At 43.2% G+C, this 16660-nt stretch overlaps 1 protein-coding gene across 6 annotated transcripts; it reads right to left on the reverse strand.

Annotated features, from left to right (window-relative positions):
- Window positions 1-392: 392 nt before the first annotated feature.
- ZBED9 (zinc finger BED-type containing 9) lies at window positions 393-16482 on the reverse strand. 6 transcript variants are annotated; one of them, XM_032398935.1, is made up of 4 exons: window positions 15701-16480; window positions 6101-6248; window positions 3714-5194; window positions 393-2653 (listed from the first exon to the last, which is right to left on the reverse strand). In XM_032398935.1, the coding sequence occupies exons 1-4, from the start codon at window positions 16118-16120 to the stop codon at window positions 737-739; spliced, it is 3966 nt and encodes a 1321-aa protein (XP_032254826.1). In that variant the 5' UTR covers window positions 16121-16480; the 3' UTR covers window positions 393-736. The 6 variants fall into 6 exon arrangements, with proteins under 6 accessions (XP_032254826.1, XP_032254824.1, XP_032254827.1 ...); XM_032398933.1 differs by having other exon boundaries at window positions 3702-5194; window positions 15701-16479; XM_032398936.1 differs by lacking the exon at window positions 15701-16480 and adding an exon at window positions 8632-9138 and having other exon boundaries at window positions 3702-5194.
- Between the last annotated feature and the right edge of the window lie 178 nt (window positions 16483-16660).

Genomic DNA, 16660 nt, shown 5'->3' on the forward strand with positions numbered 1-16660 from the left:
TGCTAATCGTTTGTTTTCGGTAATTCTGAGCGAATGCAGATGTGTGGCGTTTTCCTGAACTGTCTCCACCCAGTAGAGGTTACTACATCTACCCAAGGTGCTAAAATACCTGGCTTTGACCCACAGAACCTTGACAGCAATCAGCTCCAGCAAAATCTAAAGATCTGTACCTGATCTAAACTCTGTGGCTTGAGGGGCCCGATCCCCCACCATAATGAAATTGGAACTTACCAACGAGAATCCAAAGCCATGACACCATGACGAGGTGTTTCCCCCACCTCAGCCATGTAAACAGTGTCTAAACACGCACCCATGGAGGAAACTTAAGGTCAGCTTCCACCCAGGACTAGCTGCAGAAGCCCACCCCCCCCTTCCTGACCCTGGCACTCCGATTCTAATTCCAGCCCCGAGCTCACTTCCCGCCAGTGGTCTAAGACGCCATTTCAAAGAAATCACTACCATCCTGAAGTGGTGCTACAATCTAAATATGCTAATGAAGTACAACAATAACAAAGACGTACAAAATGTAAGACCAAATTTTTTAATATTAGAAGCAACAGATTTAAAGTTACATTTTAATAAATATAACAAATATAACAAGAAAAAACAATTATAAAAACTGTACATTTAACTGAAAGTGTACATATAGACAATTGATATAGAAAACTATTTTAATCATAACTTTTCCTATTCCATGATGCGTATATGCATACTTTGACTGGACACCTTCAAGTTTTTAATGTGATAAGTGAGCTTGCTTCTTGCTTGTTAACTTGTCTAACCTAGGCTGGATTGATGACAGTGCTACTCTCAGGGGATAATGGATATTTAAACTGTTCCTGTGTTTTGTTTTAATGACACTCAAAGTAGAGAACCCAGTCTCACAGAGGGATGTTGAGGGGAATAGAAGGAGGGATTTTAAAGCAACCTCAGCAAGCTCAGGATACTCATTTTTAACTTTTATCCAAAATGAAGCAAGTGATGCTGTATTTTCAAAATTCATTTTCAATCCTTCATCAGTAGCCAGCTTCAACAAGTTATCCTGCAGAGTTACAGTTAAATTTAAATTATCTTTTGGTGAAAGAAATGGATTTTGGATCCATGAGTTTCCTACACGTGGATCTTCTTTTGATGGAAAATACAATTCAAAATAATCCAACAAATTTGTAAGATGTTCGTTGATAATTTTTCGCAGATGGGCAATGTCAAGGTCATCACCTACTTCATGGATAACTGTTGTTAAATTATGGAACATGTCATAACAATCTGTAGAAACTCTGTTTTTCCAAGCTTCTAACTTTTGTTTTTGTCCTTCAATCTTATCAGCCATTGAAAAACAGGTTGCATTCTTTCCTTGCATGGAAACATTAAGGTCATTAAAAATACTGAAGATATCAGATAAATAAGCAAGTCTGGCTGTCCAATTCACATCTCTGAAAAGCTGGGACCAAACTGGTTTCTTGCTCTGCAGAAATACTAAGAGTTCATTTCGTATTTCAAACATTCTTGATAGAACTTTTCCCCGAGATAACCACCGAATCTCAGCATGCAATAACAGCTGCTTATGATCAGCTTCCATATTGTCACATAATAAAGAGAACAGTCTTGAATTTAACAAGTTAGACTTGACATAATTCACAATTTTTACTGTGTCAGTAAGCACACTGTTTAGTTCTGCTGACACCTTTTTCATAGCCAGACTTTCTCGATGAATGAAGCAGTGTGTTATTCTGCATTCTGGTGCAAGCTCCTTAATCTGGGTAACCACTTCGGAATGCATTCCTGTCATTGAGGCTGCGCCATCTGAACACAGTCCTACACAAAACCTAAATTCCAGACCACACTTATTGACAACGTAATTCTTCAGAGCTTCATACAGTTCTGAGCTAGTCGTGTTTGTCGGTAAAGAGGCTGAAAAGAAGAATTCTTCCTTTATATCATCATCGTGTTCGAACCGCACATACACTAAAAGAATGACCATGTTAGCAATATCTCTGCATTCATCCAGTTGCAACGAGTAGTACTTTGCCTCTTTAATCTGCTCTATGAGTTGGTCTTCCATGTCGCTAGCCAGCTCCTGAATGCGTCGAGCCATGGTGTCATTGGAAAGGGGCACCTGTGCCACCTTCTTCGCTGCGGACTCACCCAGCATCTCCAGGCAGACTTCTCTGATGCAGTCTTTCACCAGCGTCTCCGCGATTGTGTACGGCGTTTTAGACTTGGCAACCGGGAGCGCCACTTTGTAGGAAGCCCGAAGAGCACTGATGTTTATATGAGACACGTTGAACACCTGCTTTGGCCGGCTTTTTAATTCGCTACTCTTTCTCTCAAAGAATTCTTTTGGTTGTGAACTTATTTCTTTATGTTTTGAATATAAATGCCGCTTAAGTTTTGATGGTTTCATCGCTTCATTAGCCAGTATGTCTCCACAGATAATACACTGCGGTTTCAGCACTTCACCGTCAATTACGGCTACAAACCCAAACTCGATATACGAGGGATCATACTTCCGAGTAAAACTTGTGTGAACTCTTCTGGTTTTCACCTGCTCTGGGCGACTTCCATCGGTACCATTTCTCTTACTACTGCTGCTATGTTCAGAAAAGGTATGTTTTTTCTTGACAAAAAAGTCCAGTGAAGCTTGTTTTGCCATCTGCAAATTAGGAATAAAAATAAATAATACAAATTTTACTTTCCTCCTTTTTCTGATAACAAACTACAAGTTAAAAACTAGGCTTGATTAAAAACTTAGAAATGGGTTTAAAATTAAGTGATAGAGATAAAGGTTTACATTCCTCCGAGTCACGGCAGACAAAGTAGCCACCAAACACCACACGTTGTAACTGTGCTTGACTGGTGTGTGGCTCGCAGCACAAGGACCGGCCTCGACAGCTTAGTGACGCCCAAACCGGCCCGCGTTCTATTCAAAACCACGAGTTCATGAATCATATGCCTGGGTGCTACAGCAACGTCAAACTGCCGTAACTCCTGATGAGGGTACTTACCCCTTTGTGGACTAGTAGAAACAGTCTGCAGACCACCGGTCTGCAGATCACACTCCGGGTACCACTGGCCCAAATCAGGTGTAACCTCCGTATTTCAAAACTCTAAACTCAACACACATTAACTCTACTTTATAAAACCTACTGATTTAAAACACATCTCTTTGGCCTTATCTCATGCTCTCCATTTAAATCTGAAAACTGAGCTTTTTCTCAACACAAACCCGTATCTCCAATCAGACTGATCGTCTTCCCCTAAATACTTCTTCACTTGACCAAGATGCCCTTTCTTAGCCTACCTCCCCACCCAAACTCACATACAATTAAAACAAAGTAACATTAAGTTCGGCTTTTCCCACATTCATCCTCCTGGAGAAACACACCCTCACACACACCATCCTAGCTTTCGCACTTCCCCCAGGAGATGCCTGGTACCAGAAAGGAGTAAAAGATACTGTCATGACCCCAGACAACAAATAAAGCAGCATTCAAGGTTATAACTTCCAACTTGAAAAAAGGAGTGGGGGGGGGGGGCGGGTTAAAAGTAATGGGCTTTTCTCTGGAGAAAACAGACCCAAGTTGGCCCAATGGTGCTTTAGTATGTCGACCACGCCAGAACATCCTCACCCATCACGAGCACAGTGACGTGTAACGAAGCTCTTCCCGGCTCTGCTCGGCAGCAGGTACTCAGACTCTTACCCAATCTCCTACTTTGTCTGATGAAAATGGTGTCTCTGACGGCTTCAGCATTTTGGAAGGCTGACCAGTCAAACTTCTTTGGGTCTCATCACGTTTCCTTTTTGTTGTCGTGGTCTCACAGCAGAGACCGCACGTTACTCTGTGACGACAGCCCTCAGGGTTACGTTGAGGGGGCGCTCCACAGACCGCATGGACGTTCCCACCACATGATACACAACCGTGAGCGCCTGAGCGTTCTTTCTCACAAACTACACAGGATACAAATTCTACTCTGTTTTTGGGAGGGTTCTTCATGGCCCCGGGAGGAGTAGAAAGATGCTCTTCAATATCACTGCTATCCATGCCAGTCTCGATGTTCTCTTCATATGGTGCTCCCGGCATACTTTCTGATTCTCTGTCAGCCTGTTCTAATTCGTCTTCTGGATTCAGGCTAGCAATAAGTTCTTCAGTTAACTGAGAATGACACAGGCCTAGTTTAGCTTCAGAGCTAAATGTGCCTTCAAATGGAGTCTGCTGCATGCCTCGGTGATAGGGTTGATTTTGGGTCATCTGAATGAACCATAAAAATTCAGCCCAGTGTGATGAATGGTTAGTTTGCATCCAGGAGATAATCCTATTTTGGATATCCTCATTAGTTTGATTCATAGAACTTTGGCTTTGACAGGGCGGAGGCTTCCCATGGACAATTTTCAATTCTGGCCAAATATTACTGAGTTCATTGACAATCTGGCTTGAAAATTCCCTCCCATTGTCTGACTGTAGGACACTGGGTGCTCCAATAATTGTAAAAATATCTAAAAGAGCATGTGCAACTTCCTTAGGCTTTTTAGATTTTAGTGACCGCAAAAAACTCAACTTTGTACGAAGGTCTTGATAATGCATAATAAATTTATACTCCCCATCAGGATTCAATTGCATGTCTATAAGATCCACTTGGCATCTTGAATTCACTTCCTTCATTGGCTTTGATGTTAGAACTTTCTGGAGTTTTGAATTCTTCTGTTGGCATGGTCTGCAGAGTGTCAAGTACAGCATTATGACTTCCTTCGTGATGTTCTTGTATTTTGCTTGTAACTCTTTTTCCATGCGGGTCCGCCCACCATGTCCAATGCTGAGATGGGTATCATGCAGAATGTCAAATAACTCCTCGCTGTGTAAGTAATACCGTACTTTATCTGTTTCCCCATTTATAGCTTCAATCAGCTTCTCATTTCCTTGTACAAGGATCACATCAAATCTAGCTAAGCGACGGTAGTCAACGGATTCCTTTCTTGCCTTCACTTTAGCCTCTTTCACTTCCCTTATTAACTGACAGTACTTTGCTTTAGAAAATATCTTGGTATTATTGCTTTTGTTTTCCAGTAACACTGCTAAGCTTCTGAAGAACTTCTCTCTCATCTTTTCTGGTTCAATTTCTGACTCATTAGTGTCTAAACTACTGGGGTTATCATCACCCATGCTTTGAGACATCATGGAAAGCCACAAAAATGACCCTAAAATATAAAGAAAAAACAATTAATTTGAAATATATATTGCCCAAGTAGCCACTAGAGTTTGGGGTAGAAGTAGAGGCTATGAGCACACAAGTTGGGGGGAGTACAGTTTTGGTTAGGGAGTTCAGCCTTGGAGGAATAGAAGGTAAATGAAGAACCCCAGTCAGGAACAAAAAATTCTGATATAGTAAAGAGTAGAAAGCCAGGATGTGACTTTCCAGAGCAGTATCTGGGATTAGCCTTAAAGTAAAGCACTGTTTTATATAAAACAAGAAGTAAATTGATGTTATTTATTAATACTACAAAAGATAAATTTTTTTGGCTAGAAAAGCCTCAGCAATACAGTAATAGATTTTTAAAAAGATTTATTTATTCATCTGAAAGAGAGAGCAAGCAGGGGGAAGGTCAGAGGGAGAAGCAGACCCCCAGCTGAGCAGGGAGCCCAATGCAGGACTCAATCCCAGGACCCCGGGATCATGACCTGAGCCCAAGGCAGACGCTTCACCGACCAGGCGCCCCTCATTTTCTTTAACAGAATTTCTAAGTAGAATTTCCAAATGTTAAACATCATACTGACAAAAATTGGGGCAGAGGCTACAGAAATGGGACCTACGGCTACACTGACAAATGCTCACCACAGATGCACCTCTGATTTACCCACAGGTACTTAATTCCATTGCAAGATATCCATGGAAAACCATGGAACTATTGGCTGTATTCAACTTTTTCTTACATTATTACGTGGCTGCTGGATTCAACTCCTTTAACAGCATCACACGACACTGGCTGAGTTTTCCTTCAGCTATGTTCAGTAGGCTGCAACGGAATGAGGTTTGATAACTTCTCAGCGACCAGACCCTTCCCGCTCTCAAATCTCATCCTCTTTCCAGACTAGATTATCCTCACCATTATCCTGCAGTGGGTGTGGCTCCGGAGAGTCACATTCCATTCTGTCTTCCATGGGCTGGAGCTGGGCACCTAAGGGCTCCTTTGCAGTCTCCACGGGAATCATTTCCTCCATAGGAATTTCCGGCCCATCTGTGCCCTGTGGGACCTGAGGACAAACAGGTACATCTGGAAATTAATATACACGATCACTGCACAAACCTCAGAACAGTCTTCTACTGAAATAGTACGTAAGAAGATAAAGTCTTCACTGAATTCTTAAGAGGAGTCCCATATGGAATAAGAAGAAATAAAAAATGCTGGGACTAATAAAGCCAGTCATGCAGCAGAAACTGTCTCCACTGGACAGATACTCATCCCTGGGGTTTCTGTTTGGGGGAATAACAACAAGAACACATGAAAGGAATCCTCCCTAAACTGCGATAATTAAAAGAAAATTGTAAGTAGATTTCAGTGTGAGCAATTAAAAATAAATATCTGGGGTGAGGTTATGCAAATTATCTAAGAGTTACTCATGAGCTATTCAACGCAGAAAGGAATCTGACAGTTGTTTTAGAATAAATGTGGAAAACATCACCCCAGTGTTATGGACGGGGAAAGAAGCCAATCATTTTGGATGACTGTGCTGGGTAAAAAAGAAAACATTATCTTCTTACACTAATCATCTCATATATGGTTTATAATTAAGTTTCCCTAACTGTCCCCAAAATATACTTTATGATTTTTTTTAACTTTGTGAACAGTACTTATACATTGTTTTCGGTTATTATGTCTTTTGATTCTTTTAATCTAAAAGTTTCCTGCCTTTTTATGACATTCAGTTTTTGAAAACTCAGAGCCAGTTATGTTACAGAATACCCCACATTAGGGATTTGTCTTCCTCCTTCTTCACAGATGGACTCTGGTGAGGAACTTCTGGAAGAACACTACGTAAGTGCTGTGTCCTTGCGGTGGTACATCCCAGGGCACACACTACCAAGTTATCTCATTACTGATAATGCCAAACTTGACCACACAGTTCAGGTAGTGACCTACCAGCCCTATCCATTCACGTTTCCCACTGTAATTAATAAGTCAACTATGGGTAATAGTATGGAACTACATAAATAGCCTATTCCCCAATGGTTTTAGCATTCACTGATGATTCTGATCAATTTTTATACTGGGGGTTGCAAAATGGTGACTGCCTGCCTTTATAATTCCTTCTACATTGACTAGCTAGCAATTTTCTGTGAAGAGCTCTCTCTCATGTGTGTGCACTGCATGGGGAGGACAGAGGGAGAGTCTTAAGCAGGCTCCGCGCTCAGCACAGAGCCTGAGGTGGGCTCCACCTCACAACCCCGAGACCATGACCTGAGCCAAAATCAAGTCAGACGCTTAACCGACGGAGCCACCCGGGCGCCTCCTCTGGCTCTCATCTTGAATATCACTACAGACTTATTCTGTAATCCATTCCATCCTTACTCACCTCGATCTTAAACTGTCTCCCATTTAGCCCCAGCGGCCCTTTCATCAGGTTCCTGCATCCTTGGAACATGACCCTCACTAGTGTTTTTAGCACATCTGTGCTTTCCAGAACAATAAACACAAGGACCACACTGTACTTGCCCTGTCCCAGATCTAGTTTCAACCGTTTCCCCAAGAAGGCTTGATTCGTTTTAGAGCAACAGTGTTGGAAACAAAGACTGAGTAGTAGGTGGGCTCATTGTTAATGGTGCGTCATCCCCTCCAGGCCCTTTTATGGATAGAGCTGGTAAACGTATTTCTAGATTATCATGAATTCCATTCCATTTCAATGCCATACCTCACCTTTCCATATTCCATTTTAACATATCTTTCTCCCACAGTGAAACAAACAAAACCCAGTTCAATACAATGTTATGTACTTGTTTGCTCTAACCTACAATAAACACTCAAGTTTCAGAATTACAGTGCTGTGTGTTACAGAACACTCCCAACAACATACCTATAAAATCAATTATCTCTGTGGCTTTCTTTGCCCAGACAGTACCCCACTAAGAGTATATAGTCAGAACACCGTGTTCAAGTCACCTCAATTATTGTTTTGCTGTTATTGTAATTTCATGTACAGCTGAGTTCATCTGTTTGTGTTTAATCATTTTGAATTTAACATTGCTTTTTAAATACTTAAAACATTTACATGATATTAAAAAAATCAAAATATATACTCAGAGAAGTCTTGCTCATATTCTACTCCACCCCCACTCCCATAAGAAACCATTTTTGGGGACGCCTGGGTGGCTCAGTCGATTAACCGTCTGCCTTCGGCTCAGGTCATGATCCCGGGGGCCTGGGATCGAGCCCGCACTGGGCTCCCTGCTCAGCAGAGAGCCTGCTTCTCCTTCTGCCCACTGCTCCCCCTGGCTGTGCATGTGCTCTCCCTCACAAATAAGTGAAAATCTTTAAAAAGAATAAAACAGAGCAAGGATGAAAGTTAATTAAAAAAAAAAAAAAAGCAAGTTGTCATCTCCCTAACAACAGAAATTCTGATTTGTATTTATTTCATATACCTTACAGTGAAAAGAACGCAAACAAGAGGCTCGGACTCCCCGGCTGGAGGCTCTCGGAGTGGGCTCCATACAGTGAAGAGGCCCGGCCCCTTCACATCCCTGCCAAGCCTGCATTCTTGCACAACAGCCTCGTGGAAGCCACCCTGCAGTCAGACCAAACATTTCAACAGTCTGCCAAATATTCTTGAGGACAAAACAAGGAAAAAATCCAATCTATCGATACAGAAGAACCTGGTATGGAAACCTGATCAATCCATGCTCTGCCATACACCTGGCATCGATTACCCATGCTCTGCATCTAACTTGCAAAATCCAAGTAAAAATTTAGCTTATCCTTTGGTGGGCATTTACAAACTTGGTTAATTCTGAAAATTTCCCTCACTAGGTCTTGGTTTTACACAAATAATTCCTCATTCATATGACATATAATCTAAAAATGTGCATATAGTCAAATACCCTAGCCAGCATGCAGGAGACATCACAATGGGATAAAAATCTTTAATACAATTTTTTAAGATTTATTTCAGAGAAAGAGAGAGAGAAAGCGTGTGATCGGGGGGAGGCGCAGAGGGAGAGGGAGAGGGAGAGAGAGAATCTCAAGCAGACTCCACACTCAGCGCGGAGCCCACATGGGGCTCGATCTCACCACCCGGAGATCAAGAGTCAGCCCTTAACCAGCTGAGCCACCCAGGTGCCCCATAATTAATACAATTTTTAATTGGATTATATGCTTAGAAAAAAGTACTCAGCTCATAAGCATAGAGCTTGATGATTTATCACAAAGTGAACCACCCAGAACATGATCAGCATCTCAGAAGGCTACTTGTGCCCCTCTCTTCCCCAAAACTAATTACTACTCTGACATAGATCACCACAGAGTCATGTTGCTTTCTGAACTTTATATAAGGAAAATCATACAACATGTATTTATTTTTGTCTGGCTTCTTTGCTCAACATTGTGTTTGTGAAATTCATCCACACTGTTGAATGTAGTTGTTCCTTTATTTTCATTGTTGCACAGTATCCAACAGTACAAATACACCATAATTATGTTCACCCATCCCACTTTTAATAGTCATTTCAGTTGTTTATAGAGTTTCTGGTAATTATAATGCTGCTGCTCTCTGAAAGTGTTTCTTGTAGATACATACCTGGAAGTAGGTTTGTTGGATCACAGAGTACGGTTATGCATGGGAGATATTTCCAAAGTGGTCAAAACAACTTATTCCTAGGATATAAGCATTCCAGTGGCTCAACATCCTTACCAAAATTTGGTCATGTCAGCACTTTTAATCCACACTAGTTGGAATAAAATGGTACCACATATTGTTTTAATTTGCAGTTTTCTGATTAGTAAGATTGAGTTATTGTTTTACAGTTTTATTGGCTAATTACCCTTTTTTTGTACAGTGCATGTTCAAATCTTTTGTTGATTTCTTTATTGGGGTATGTGTCCTTTTGCTTATTGGTTTGTAGTACATTATACATTCAGATATGAGATTTTTGTACGTAGTTTGGATCTGGCATAGGGAAAATATAAGTCTGGAAAATAGTGTCATTGACGTCTGAGCTTGTGCTGAGATTTTCAATGCTAAGGTGTGACAAGCTAAGCAATGGAAAACAATTACTACGGCAAATTAAACAAGCCACACATATTTAAAAAAAAACTTTTTATCCATGTTACTATAAAAGGTGGCATAAAATGAGCATAAAAGTCCATTATAATGCACATATAAGTTCTTAATACTGCCCTAGAAATATTCATTGATCAATCTAGATGATAAAATTCCTAGTGAAGTTGTGACACAACCCCAATTACCATAAAATACTGTTGATCTGCATGTCCTGATTTATTTTAGCTAACTGGCTAACTCCCCATATGTATATACTGAAAAGAAATGCTAGCTTAAGCCATCAAAAAAACCGAAATCTTGCCATTTGCAACAATGTGGATGCAACTAGAGGGTATTATATGCTAAACGAAATAAGTCAATCAGAGAAAGACAAGTATCATATGATCTGATATGTGGAATTTAAGAAAACAAGGCAGAGGATCATAGGGGAAGGGAGGGAAAAATGAAACAAGATGAAACCAGAGAGGGAGACAAACTGTAAGAGACTCTTAATCTCAGGAAACAAACTGAGGGTTGCTGGAGTGGTGGGGGGTGGGAGGATGGGTTAGCCTGGTGATGGGTATTAAAGAGGGCACGTTCTGCATGGAGCACTGGGTGTTATACACAAACAATGGATCATAGAACACTACCTCAAAAACTAATGATGTAATGTATGGTGACTAACATAATAAAATAAAATTTAAAAAAAAAAAAAAGAGGGGCGCCTGGGTGGCTCAGTCGTTAAGCGTCTGCCTTCGGCTCAGGTCATGATCCCACGGTCCTGGGATCGAGCCCCACATCGGGCTCCCTGCTCAGCGGGAAGCCTGCTTCTCCCTCTCCCACTCCCCCTGCTTGTGTTCCCTCTCTCACTCTCTCTCTAATAAATAAATAAATCTTAAAAAAAAAAAAGAAATGCTAGCTTAAATAATCAAAGAGTTATCCTATAATTGACAATAAAACTTAGAATTAAGTGGGGGTTTTTTGCTAATTTTTGTTGGATTAATAAAGCATATATAAAGGCATATATATAAATATATATGAAATATAATATTATATAACATTATATTCACTTCACCAGCTATTAGTGGTATCTCATCATTTCCTATGCTAAATGCTGTTTTTTTAAAATAAAAATGAAAGAAAAACAGAGTCCATACCAACATTCAGATGTCAGCTAGTGAAATATTATGCTTTAAAAGGTACAGATTATAGATAATTTTATATTCATTAGCAATATCCATGGATAGAAACAATTTTGTTTGTAGTATTGTCAACCTACTCTCTAAAATTTATCAACTGAAAAAAGAAGTTTCTGAAATGGCTCCAGACACCACATTTATGTTCAAAACAGGAAGTGGGAAAATACAGAACTAAACACATCTGTCCCATTTTATAAGGAAAGTAAAAGCTTTCCCAGAAACTCCCAGAAAGCATGCCTATTTCTCCCTGGCCAGAGCCATGCTGCACAGCCAACTCGAGTACAAGAAGAGCTGGAAGGAATCATCCTGTTTTAAGGAAGGAGGAGGGGAGAACACACAGGTTTTCCCGCTGTGCAGTAGAGCGTTCCTATGAAAACTACTGCAAGCGAAATGGCATACAGCAAAGTCTCCCCCATTTTCTGTAAGTTCGCGTGGGGCCACTTCGCCCGTAAAAGGACTGCATTCGTTCCTGGGTTTGCTCACCAGAAGAAATCCAGAGGAGATTTTCATTTTTATGCAAAGGAGCCATTCCTGTACTAACGCAGGTGTTTTGTAAGAGCAAGTGAGTACAGTGAAGTGGGTTAGAGAGAAACTTTCTGAAGCAGGGACACCTGTGTCCAGCTGGCAGCTGAAAATGTCTGCAACAGTGCCATTTCCCCCTTTTTCCAGAAATCACACAGAAACAAGAAAAATGAGAACCACGTACGCAAACATAATATTCTCTAAGACTAGGGAGATTCCTATAATCCTGAATCGTATGAAAAACTATCAAATGTGAACATTACCCAGAACTGACCGAACACCAAATCCTACCAATGGCTACATTTCTTAACAAAGCTAAAAGAGGGAAATTCTAAAGTAACAGGCACGTCTTAAGGGAAAAACCAATATTGTTTTTTTGAAACGAAGGGAGAAGATGTACTGGCTAGAGGTAAGAGACTGCTTATATAGGCATCTACGTAAGAATACGTGAACTCATGAAAAAACATGCTTTCTGCAAAACTGCACAAAAAAATAACAAGGTTTATGGAAAAAATAAAGTTACGGGGGGGGCGCCTGGGTGGCTCAGTCGTTAAGCGTCTGCCTTCGGCTCAGGTCATGATCTCAGGGTCCTGGGATCGAGCCCCGCATCGGGCTCCCTGCTCTGCAGGAAGCCTGCTTCTCCCACTCCCCCTGCTTGTGTTCCCTCTCTTGCTGTGTCTCTCTCTGTCAAATAAATAAAATCTTTAAAAAAAAAAAAAAAGTTACAGGATAGACTACTGAACATCTACACTACTTTGTCACTAGAGCGCTAATAAAACTATAGCAATTCTACTAAAAATAAAAGCATAGTCAAAAAGACATATTATAAAGAATGATCACATTTCATACAGGACTTGACCTTACAAAGGTGAAACTATTGTGTTAGAAAGAGGTACGAGGAAAGGATGGAGCAAGGGTAGAGATGCTGCTTTCACAAGTCCAGGTGGAGAAGCATTTGCACATTTTCCAAGAAATGCAGTGATTTTAGAAGAAATATAGTAATGGTTCTGGCTCATCATCTTGTTTTTACTTCTTTGGCATTGACTTATAAAAAGATACCCAGTTTTTGCTGCTTAAACATTTTCCTTCGTTCATAAAGCAGCAGCTTCTATGGTTCCGAATAGGACCTTACGCAGAAGTGCGATCCCGCTGCGTTCTGCATTACCTTTGGCCCATTGCCACGCCCTCTCCAATGCACCTAAAGCAGAAAGTGAGGGAGAAATGAACAGCTCTTTCGGGGCAGCTTCTTCCACACCTTCCACTTGTGCCTGAGCAACTAACTGTTGCAGCTCTTATGTGGAGAGATCTTCTGCACAGGATTGCAGCAGCTTCCCAATACCCTCACTCCCAACTTCCCAGATTCAGCCTCCTCTGCCAGAGCAACACAGCTTGCTTTGCTTTGGGAGCGCTCTTGTGAAGGCTCAAGGCCTTCAGAATCATGAATTAAATCAGGGAGAATTTTATGCTATACTCCAAGCAAGCAGGCTTCCGTGACCATCATGCCAAACCTCTTCAATAGTATCAATGGCAAGTTTAACGTTGAACTGATTCCAGAATGCAAAAATTGTGTGTGCATTTCATCCCCTGTAGGTGCAATAAACATCTTCAATGTCCTCCTTAAGTAATAAGCTTTAAAGGCTGAGATCACACCCTGATCAAGGGGCTGGACTAAAGAAGTTGTATTAGGAGGGGAAAAGAGAACTTTAATATTTGAAGAAAGCTCAGCAACTACTGGAGAATGGCTTGGATGGCTTATAATTCTTAAGAATTAAAAGAATTTTGAAAGACAATTTTTTTCCTCTTACAGTTACTTTTTTAAACCATCTACAAAAACATCACCTAAAAGATCAGTAAGTATCTGCCCTGTTATGCAGCCTCTCTTGCTAGAACCACAGTAGGCTAGTCTGGGCACCTCCTCTCAGAGCTTGTGGGTGGGCGACGGGGTGAACCACAACAGGCTTTAGCTGGACATCCTCACGGGCATCTGCACGCAGCATCACACCAGATGATCTTCTGGAGCCTTCAGCCCTCGAGTGTGTGCTTCTTCCTTCGAGAGACAGGCTCTTGAGGGAATTTGCTTCCAACAGAGACTGGTTTCATCAAAATTAAAAATCTGATCCCACGTACAGCCTTCTTCATCAAATTTCCTAACACTGGGGAACCGTCTACACTTCTCTCATCTGCACTCACAGCTTCACCAGAGAGCTGAACATTGCGGAAGGCATGGCGGTTCTTGAAGTCACGGAACAGACGCTACTGCTAAATGAAGGCACATGTGCAGGATCTCCAGCTTTTTTCTTAAGGTCTTCATGTCCTGCTAAGACCTTCTCTTTACTCTGAGAAAGGCTGCCTCTGATTGCTTCTGTGTTTGGTATTCAATCCACACACTTGACAGATGTGCCATTTCTTCCATTTCCTCACGCCTTGTTCTAACGAACCCTGTAGCACTGGTTCCAGCAAGGTAACTTTCTTTCATTTTCCCAGCAGTCTCTGACTCCTTTATGCCAGGTGCACAATCAGTGTCACAGGTTCTTCCATTTTTTTCAAAGCATTTTCTGATTTCGAGCTTTTCTTTGATTGTTAAAGCTTTTCTTCTTTTACACTTACTAGCAGAAATTTTATCACCGGCACGTTCCTGTGGCACTTGTAAACCCCTGTGCTTGCTCATTTTCTGGAATACAAGAAAGTTTAACAAAAAATGCACAAAGATGGGAGGGAACCATACAAATGAGCATTTCCGAAACAGAGAGTGTGGCCGAGAGAGCCCAGAGGAAGGGTGTGGAGGTGAGTGGGCCTTCGGCACAGTACTGCAAATCTTCACAACGTGCTGCATTCCACGATCATCAGATACTTTGCATTCAGCTGCTCTTACCTGGTGACCCAAAACATGTACTTGCTGGTAAAATTCATGTATGAGTCAGCACAATTTCAGCATTATATGGACTCATGTCCCTATTTATCAGTCTCATATGAAAGACATGCATTTCAGAAAAATGTGTTTTATCAGATCAGACTGTATACATAAAATGTTCCTATTTAAAGGGTTCAGATAGATGTATGGGTAGTATCATTACAGAAATGTAAGAGTGTTGGGCAATATCCGTCACAGTCTAAAATTACTGTCCTAGAAGGCAAGTATACTCCCTTAAAAATAATCTCTAGTGTGATGGTGAAAGACCAAATACTGAGCTTGATACACTTCCCACACCAACAACTACAAGTAATGGAAAGTATCTAGAAAATCAGGCAATCAATCTCTTTGGTGTACAGATGACGACATTAAAGCCCAGGGAAGGCGTGATACGTCCAAGGTTACACAGCTCATTGGTGACAGGGCGTATTATGGAATCCAAATCTCATCATTCACCGTTTCCGGTATTTCTATTACATTTAGCTACTTCTCTGTTTGTCTCTCCTAGAAGGTATCCCTTATACTCTCATACCGACTTGTTTTCATATGTGCTTACCGTAGTGGGTGCCATAAGGAGAGACAGCTACTTTAATCTCACAGTCACTAAGTAAGATGTACTTCCTACCGGTAAGCAGTAGATCAAGGTTTCCCATCTGGTTACATCATCTACTTATTTGGATCAGCTGTCACATCAACAGTCGTCCCACAGGCATGAATGTGTTCAAACGGTAACGCAGCCACCCGTGGGAGGCTGATGGCACGTACTCCACCTTCGACGCACGCACTCAAATTCTCCAGGGAAGCTGGCACCTGCCATTTCTCACCTGCTGTCGAGGCTCATCCAGCTCCCTCTCCAGATCCTCCAGCACAGTCACCACCTCGTCCCCGCTCTCCGGGTGCCGCTCCCGCACCCAGGCCTGCAGCTCCTCGGGCAGGATGGTCAGGAACTGCTCCAGCACCAGCAGCTCCACGATCTGCTCCTTGCTGTGCGTCTCGGGCCGCAGCCACTGACGGCAGAGCTCCCGGAGCCGGCTCAGCGCCTCGCGGGGCCCAGGAGTTTCCTGGTAGCAGAACTGCCGGAAGCGCCGGCGACAGAGCTCCCGGGTGTGAGACACGTTCTTCTTTAGGCAGGACTCCTGATGCCAAACGTGGTCTTCTTCTTTAACCTGCACTCTGATAATCTCCGCCTGGTCCCCCGCAGCCTGGCCAGCCGGGGCCGGGAGGACGCCGGAGGCCGCGGCCATCCTGAGCCCCGACAGCTCCGGCCCGGGTCTGGGCAGGTGCGCGGTCGGCCTGGCGCGCCGCCCCCCACGCCGGGCGGGAAGTTCTCGTGAACACGGAAGGACGGCGGCCGCGGCGCAGGACCTGTGTCCGAGACAACACGGGGCACTCCTGGGGCGAGTCCCTGGGACGGGAAGCCAGGCTCCGCGCGGACCCGCACGGCGAGCACAGGACCCAGCGCGCAGCACGGGCCCCGCCACGCCGAAACCCGACGTGACCGACGCCGCTTCGGGCCTCCTGACGCCCGGGCCCCGGAGCCGGACGGCCACGGCGCGGGCAAGATCGCTCCGGAGCCGAGCCCGGCGGCCAGCACGGCGGCCGCTCGCACACCCGCGTCCCTCAGCCGCGGCTCCCGCCTCCGAGGAGCGCAGGGCGGCCGCGCGACGCCCCAGCCGCGGGCCCAGGGCCACCCTCCCGGCCAGCGGGGCTCCCCGACGCGCCCGCCGCCGCCCGCGCGCGCACTTCCGGTCCGCTCTAGGACTCCGGGCGGTGCGAGCTCTCGG

The sequence above is a fragment of the Phoca vitulina genome, unplaced genomic scaffold (assembly GCF_004348235.1).
Source record: "Phoca vitulina isolate PV1807 unplaced genomic scaffold, GSC_HSeal_1.0 scaffold123, whole genome shotgun sequence".
Classification (NCBI taxonomy): domain Eukaryota; kingdom Metazoa; phylum Chordata; class Mammalia; order Carnivora; family Phocidae; genus Phoca; species Phoca vitulina.

Excerpts from the sequence above, each read along its gene's own strand:
- ZBED9 (XM_032398933.1), bottom strand. The coding sequence starts at position 16,120 with ATGGCCGCGGCCTCCGGCGTCCTCCCGGCCCCGGCTGGCCAGGCTGCG. Across the intron at positions 6,249-15,700 it reads TGGATGAGCCTCGACAGCAG|GTCCCACAGGGCACAGATGG; the intron begins GTGAGAAATGGC and ends GTTTGTCCTCAG. Across the intron at positions 5,195-6,100 it reads ACACCCACTGCAGGATAATG|GGTCATTTTTGTGGCTTTCC; the intron begins GTGAGGATAATC and ends TTTATATTTTAG.